Genomic DNA, 7,423 nt, shown 5'->3' with positions numbered 1-7,423 from the left:
GTCCACGTTTTGTCGTCTCTGGAGCAGTTTTTCGGACTCAATAATGTTGTTCTTTTGCATGGATTTAATATAATGAGCTGCGGTCTAGCAACTCCGGAACCAAGCCAAGCGCTACCGCACCTTCCCCCTCCATCGGCGTCCTCCGCTCTGCAACCTAGCCCAGCAGCTTGATTTTGTTATTCTTCTACCAGCCATTATTAAATCCATTAAGGTGCGGTAGAATGGTGGTCAACCAGCTATGCAACATTGCGCATGCTTGCTGGTCACAATGAGAAAGTTTTTTTTAATTTTTAGAGTTTTTTTAAATGGTAGTGTGACTTTTTTCTTTTTCTTTTCGACAAAAGTTTTTTAGGCTTTTTTCTTTTTGAGATGGATGTAATATTCACGTAACATGATAATGGTTTTTTTTTATATTTTGAGATAAAGGTGAGATGCGCATAGTTTTCTCTTAAGCGGTCCGCAATGACGAGCCCCAACCACTAGTTAAGATGGTAGTATGGCTATATTACTAAGTTGATGGACACGGAGCTTCTACCATGCAAATGATGGAGATGGAGGGGTGGTTGACCTTCAGTTTGATAGCACTATCCACGCTACTGGCCCTTTGGTTTTTCAAGCTCTCCGGTGGTAAGAAGCAGCCGCTGCCTCCAGGGCCATGGAGACTCCCCATCATCGGCAGCCTCCACCACGTCGTCAGCATCCTCCCGCATCGCACCATGACAGAGCTGTGTCACCGGCACGGACCGATGATGTACCTGCAGCTCGGTGAGATCCCCACCATGGTGGTCTCCAGCAAGGAGGCGGTGGCGCAGATGATGAAGGCGGGCGACCTCCAGTTCGCGAACCGGCGGACCACCGGGATGCAGGACATCGTCGGCTTTGGTGGCAAGGGCGTCACCTTCGCCCCCTACGGCGACCACTGGCGCCACATGCGCAAGGTGTGCGTCACGGAGCTCCTCAGCTCCAAGCAGGTGAGGCGCATGGAGAGCGTCAGGGCTGAGGAGATGGGCAGCCTCCTCCGCTCCATCTCCATGACAGCGTCCACTGGCGCCACCCTCAACGTCAGCCAGAAGGTGGCAGCGCTGAGCAACGACGTGGTGGCGCGGGCGGTCTTCGGCGGCAAGTTCAGCCAGCAGGAGGATTTCATCCATGCATCCAACCGGATCATGGACCTGCTGGGAGGCTTCTTCCTCATCGACCTCTTCCCATCCTCGAGGCTCGTGCGGTGGTTGAGCAGCGAGGAGCGCCGCGTTAGGAGCAGCCGCGACGTCATGCAGCGCATCATCACCGACATCATCGGCGAGCGCAAGGCTGTGCGAGCTGCCGGTAACGGCGGCACCTGCGACGAGGGGCTGCTAGACGTGCTGCTCACACGCCAGGAGGAGGACTCGCTGGAATCCCCTCTAACCACAGAGATGATAACCACCGTCTTGTTTGTGAGTATATATTTTACTTTCTGTTGCCATCTCATGACAACGGTGCTATACCTAACATGCACATGCTTGCTTAGGACTTAAGATTGCATCTTAATTAAGAAATCTGTACGTCTGGGCAGAATCATGCATCTGATGTACGTAGTTAGGATCCTTGCTAGGCCCCTCACAAAACAAATATGTACTCATGGTTGAACTTTGTGTCTAGATAATTGTGCTTGGATATCATTGCTAAAATATAAATCAGATAATATATGTATGGCACACAATTTTTGTACTCTACTCACCTTTACAGGAGGGCCGGGTGCTCTCCACTTCATAAAGTAGACATAATTGACCTTTTGTATGTGTGTGAAATCCTACAATTCTCGGTCAATCATTATAAATATCCGCAACAAGGATGCGATCGACTATTAAAACTTTAATATCAACTACATAACTAATACTTCCTCCGATACATAATAAATATCACTGATTTATTACGAACTTATCATAAATCAGAGAGACTTATTATAAAACGGAGGGAGTAGCATTTCTTGAAAATAATGATGATTAAGCTATATTCAATCCAGGACATGTTTGGAGCTGCTACTGATTCCACTTCAACCACTTTAGAGTGGGCTATGTCGGAACTCGTCAATCATCGAAAAGTTATGGCCAAGGCACAATTGGAGGTCCGTGAGGTACTAGGTCCAGATCGAGCTATCATTGCCAATAGCGACCTTGCAGAACTCCACTACATGCGGATGGTCATCAAGGAAACTTTTAGATTGCATCCACCTGCTCCTCTACTTAACCGCACGAATGAAGAAGACTGCAAAATTATGGGTCATGACATGCTTAAAGGTACGAATATATACATTAATGTCTTGGCAATTTCCCAGGATCCTCAATACTGGGACAATCCCGAAGAGTTCAATCCAGAGAGGTTTGAGAATAGTAACATGGATTATAACGGGACATGCTTCGAATTCACTCCTTTCGGGTTCGGGCGACGCCTTTGTCCTGGGATAACATTCGCCTCATCAATTTTTGAGATGGCATTGGCAAACTTTCTCTATCACTTTGACTGGATGCTTCCTGACGGGGCCATCTCGGAGTCGGTGGACATGTCCGAGAAATTTGGATTAATTGTACGCAGAAGTTCTGACCTGCACCTCAGAGCTATTCCACACCTATGCTCCAAAGCTATGGAGATTTAAATCCACCATCCTGTGCTCCAGGAGGTCCATTACGTGTGGTGTTTTTACCTTTATGCCAACATTGGAATACGAGAATTTCATGGAAAAATTGTTGGACCACACTATTTTTTATGTTACTATGGGCTAAGATTAAATTTCGTGGTTGCCGACTGCATCACAGCTGCACAAGACTAAGTGATCCAATTATTTGTGATATATGATCATGTGTCTATTTGTAATGTTCTGACTGAATAAATGCCATGCAAATTGTCTGTTAAGTACTAAAACTACCCATACAACTCATCCCAATTTTTTACTCTAAATTGTACACTATCGCCTATCGATGAGAACATGTGTTGATTTTTTCGGCAATACTACATGTGTAGTACGTATGTGATATCGAACCTGTGATGTGCACACGTGTTTGAAAATTGTTTGATTTTATTTGCTCTCCCCTCGTTTGAATCAAGAAGACCCGCACAACCCACCACAAATTCAAGCTCAACTATTACGGAATTTGAAAAAACCAGTACGACATAACGAATCAACAAGTAATAAAAAATACATACCAAAAAGTCAAAAACAGTTGCTTGCAACTTACACAACTAATGTCTCAATCGGACGACAGTTCTCCGGACGATTTCAATCACTTGTAAAGATCAGAAAATCGCACACGATTGACATTTCCATCGCAATCGGTGGGCGATGGGGTAGTCAATTACACAAGATTGCTAAACCGTGTGCGACAGGTCTCTCTTTGGACACGGAAGTTGTAACAGAATCGTGTGGGATGACCTATCAATCAAACATGGTTTCGCTATTCCACATGTGTGTGCTTGGGTGTAGTCGTGCACGCTCCGACGAAGTTGGTCGTTCTGACAGGTGTATTATCGCAAATGTTTAGTTTGAACTGAATCGTGTGTGTTTAGAAAACCATTGTGCACGTTTGGAATTTGCAGGACCATGCCTTTAGCCTTTCGACCAGCTACAACCCATGCATATATCAAGAACACGCATCATCCGGTAGCAAATCTCAATTGTATTTCATTTACTTCACATTTCGTACACCAAGTATCCATACATTACAAATTTATCAATCGCTAGCTATATAAATGTGAATGATACACAAAAGAAGGAAAATAGTCACGTGCCCACGCCTCCTTTGATCTTCTCCTTGCGCGGCAGAAACAGGAACAACGGCCATCTCTTGATCATTTCAGTGCTGCGTCGATGTTCATCTTACTGTTGTCTTCCGTGTACAAATGTTTGGACTATGTATTTGATCATTTCAGTATATGAAAAAAAAGAATATACACAAACTAAAATCGACGTGTAGCAACGCACAGGCAGTGTTTGCTAGTATAAGCAATTGAACTTTAGCTTTGGTTCCAGACATCCAACCAACTAATACATAGAGGCTCATCAAGCATGCTATACTGCTAGTACGGAAGGATTCCCAAGGACCTTCCGTAGTTGACGACGTCGTCGTATATCTCGTCCAACGCCTTGTACCTGAACTCGAACCCTTCCTTGACGAGCTTCGCCGACGAAATGCAGACTCTCAACTTCTCGGGGCGACCACCGAACCTGAAAACAAACATACATGCTATTCATGATCGAGAACGTCGGAACTTGTCGTGTTTCCATAGATGTTGGTACACACCTGTCGCTATTGACGTTGTACTGCGGGTACTTGGCGGTCAGGAAGGTGGCTAGCTCCGCGAGGGTGGGTCGAGGCCAGGGCAGCTGCAGATATATCTTCCTGACGCACCCTCCTCTTCGGCTACGAAGATCTTTGCACGGCAGAGGTCGCGGACATGGACCATCGGGATCGAGCCAGACGCCCTCTCGATGAGTTCCAGGCCGCGGATCTTCTCCTCGTCACCTGAGATAATCATTCACCACACACGTCGTTCGATGAATTAGTCTCTAATGGTCCCTTTTAATCATCGTTGCATCTTGACTTGGTATCAGGCTCACCAGTTAGCAAAGAAAGGACACTGGGGACGCTGGTGTGGACAATCGTCGCCGGCGCCTCGCCAACCGTGAATGGGGGGCACACCGTAACAAGGCTGATGCCGCTGTCCTGAGCGAAAGTCCACGCCGCCTTTTCCATAAGCACCTTCGAGACATGGTAGGCCTGCGATACGGCACGCAAGCACGTCAACACACTGACATTACTACACGCCCTAAAATTAGAAGTTGGGTGTGACTAGATCTTAGTAGACTGAGACTTAACGAAGTCTCAGTCAAATGACAAAACATATAGAAGAGAAGAAAAAAATTAAAAGAAAATTTTACACGGATCTACACGTAAGATCTAACGAATATAGCATCGACTGAGACTTCGTTAATTTTCAGACAACTGAGATTTAGCAATCCCAAAATTTAAAGGGAACGGAACTACTAAAAAATGTGCATGCCTACCCAGCCGCCGGCATTGGTCACTCTGAGGTACTCGACGTCGCTCCAGGACTCCTCATCGAGGACATGGCTGTCTGCTAGTGGCAGAGGCCGGCCAACTACAGCCGCCACTGACGATGTCAGGATCACGCGCTTCACCGTCCTCGCCCTCACGCACGACCTCATTACGTTAACGGTTCCGCTGACAGCCAGCTCGATCACTTCTTTCTGCCATGAGATATATAACTAACTAAAAAAAGTTCCTTTTCCAAAATCAAATCTGACCCTATTACAGAGTGTTTTGGTCAGGCTCTACCTCAGGGTTCTCTGCGTTGAGGTTCATGGGAGCTGCGACGAGGAAGGCACAGTCGCAGCCGGCCACGGCCTCGTCGAAGCTGCCCTCGTCCTCCAGGTCGGCGCGGAAGACCTCCAAGGGACCCAGCGCTTGCAGGTCCTTGAGATGGGGGTGATTCTCCATGTCATCTGAGATCCAAAAAAAAAAAAAACGTGCCTGTCAGCTCAGAGTTCATCACATTCACATCATAACAGGCAGTCGTCCGAATAGAGAGCGATCAAGGATCTAACCAGACTTTCTGACTGTTGTCTTGACGGTGTATCCCTTCTGCAGCAGCATCTTCACGAGGGCCGAGGCGATGTACCCGTCCCCTCCGGTGACGCACGCCGTCTTCCTCCTCATCGCATCACCTGCCACAGACGTCATCAGGCCGGCTGGAGGTGGAGAATCGAGCACCAGAGTTCTGTTCCTCGGCCGGTGGAGTGGTGCTTGTGGGCGCTCGTGGCTTTCACCTCTGAGGTAAACGTCAAGACGACAGTGCTGCCCTGGATATAGAAAGGTTAGATGCTTTCAACTTGTATTTTTCTTTCAGATTGATTATACCTAGCCAACTGCTCCATTGTGCTGCCCTGGATATACAAAGGTTAGATGCTTTCCAACTTGTATTTTTCTTTCAGATTGATCATACCTAGCCAACTGATAGATGCATTGTGCTCCAGTGATATTGAAGTCTTCCATCGACCTGCTAGTATCCAAAAGAGACAACTGGCAGGTTAGTACTATCAAGTTGGCCATGTAGAAGTGCACTGGCAGGTTAGTTTATCACGTTGTACCTTTCATTAATCACCAGGGACGATGTGATGAAAGGAGCACTTATAGAATCGGAGCAGCGCGACGAAAGTGTAGTTGAAATCCTGTTGTCGGTTTTCAGAGAGTGACTAAAGTAGATATGTGTGTGCATGCCGATAGTCTAGCCTTCTCTTTATGTAGTACTAGGAAGCATGCCCCGTGCGTTGCAACGGGATAAAAAAAATTCCCTACCGAGGCGCACAAAGTAAGTTTTCGTTGGCTTGGCACGAGCACCGGGTTAGATGATGATGGCCCGATGATAAAGAGCAAATTTATCTTACATTAACTTCACGCTTCATCCTTCATACCACCGTTATGTAGTATATCATAATAAGAGAAGATTACTATGAAGAGACCAATAAAGTCTCCTTAAGCATTTCCTATTTGTTGGGGGTTGTATCATTAATTATGAAGATGCATAGTGCTAATGTATATCTTTAAAACATGGTACAAATGTTACATTTCTGCAATGCCTCCCATGGCAGGAGGGAGCTCCGCCGCCACCGCCACTCGACCTCCATCCTCCGGCGAGCTCCTCCACAACAAAGAACAGATCCGGAACCCTCTCATCGTCCTCTCTCCATCCCATCACATTCCGACCCCCGTGTCGCCCCCGCTCGGGCGACCCGGGTGGTGTCACAACCTTCGTCCCCGGGGGCGTCACCTCCTTCGTCCTACCCTCCCTCCATCGCCGTCGAGGGACGACGCCGGGCTAAGCTCGGGGGCCGACGGTGGTGGCAGGGGTCTCCTGTTCGGAAACATAGTAGAAAACAAAAAGAAGACTTGCAACACTATCTCTTCAAATGTCGTCGTGTGAAAGAAGTGTGGTCTCAGCTAGGACTTCTGGATGCCATTCAAAGAGCAACTGATGAGGACAGATCGGGCTCAGTCACTATGGAGATCTTATCACAGCTTGATGCTCTTTTAGATGGACTACCTGTGGCCAAACTGGCTATTGTGGCAACATGGTACCTTTGGTGGCAACGATGACAACTTGTGAAAGGAATCATGATTCAAAATCCTGAGAAAACAACACTATCTATTCGCGTCCTAACTACAAATTACATCAGATCGATGTCTCCAAAGCTTCCGACTTGGAACAAAGAACATATGTGGCAAAAACCATCTCATGGATTGGTCAAGGTCAATGTAGATGCATCATTATGTGGATACTTTATCTGGAGCTTGCGGTGATGTCGTGTGTGATGAACAGGGTGACTTTTTAGCAGTAGCGACTTGGTTTCTTCCGCATATCCGAGATG

At 47.0% G+C, this 7,423-nt stretch overlaps 1 protein-coding gene and 1 pseudogene across 1 annotated transcript; one reads left to right on the top strand and one right to left on the bottom strand.

Annotated features, from left to right (window-relative positions):
* Window positions 1-536: 536 nt before the first annotated feature.
* LOC123050715 (desmethyl-deoxy-podophyllotoxin synthase) lies at window positions 537-2,871 on the top strand. Its single transcript, XM_044473468.1, has 2 exons — window positions 537-1,436; window positions 2,006-2,871. The coding sequence occupies exons 1-2, from the start codon at window positions 537-539 to the stop codon at window positions 2,633-2,635; spliced, it is 1,530 nt and encodes a 509-aa protein (XP_044329403.1). The 3' UTR covers window positions 2,636-2,871.
* Window positions 2,872-3,638: 767 nt separating this feature from the next.
* On the bottom strand, window positions 3,639-6,080 carry LOC123050714 (anthocyanidin reductase ((2S)-flavan-3-ol-forming)-like; annotated as a pseudogene).
* Window positions 6,081-7,423: the final 1,343 nt, after the last annotated feature.

This window comes from Triticum aestivum, chromosome 2D (genome assembly GCF_018294505.1).
Source record: "Triticum aestivum cultivar Chinese Spring chromosome 2D, IWGSC CS RefSeq v2.1, whole genome shotgun sequence".
NCBI classification, from domain to species: domain Eukaryota; kingdom Viridiplantae; phylum Streptophyta; class Magnoliopsida; order Poales; family Poaceae; genus Triticum; species Triticum aestivum.
The sequence above is the reverse complement of the archived record's forward strand: the minus strand, read 5'-3'. Positions and strand labels throughout refer to the sequence as shown.

Bases quoted from the DNA above. Each gene is read 5' to 3' on its own strand.
- LOC123050715 (XM_044473468.1), top strand. From the start codon at position 537: ATGCAAATGATGGAGATGGAGGGGTGGTTGACCTTCAGTTTGATAGCA. The intron at 1,437-2,005 runs GTGAGTATATAT...TATTCAATCCAG, and splicing joins TGATAACCACCGTCTTGTTT to GACATGTTTGGAGCTGCTAC.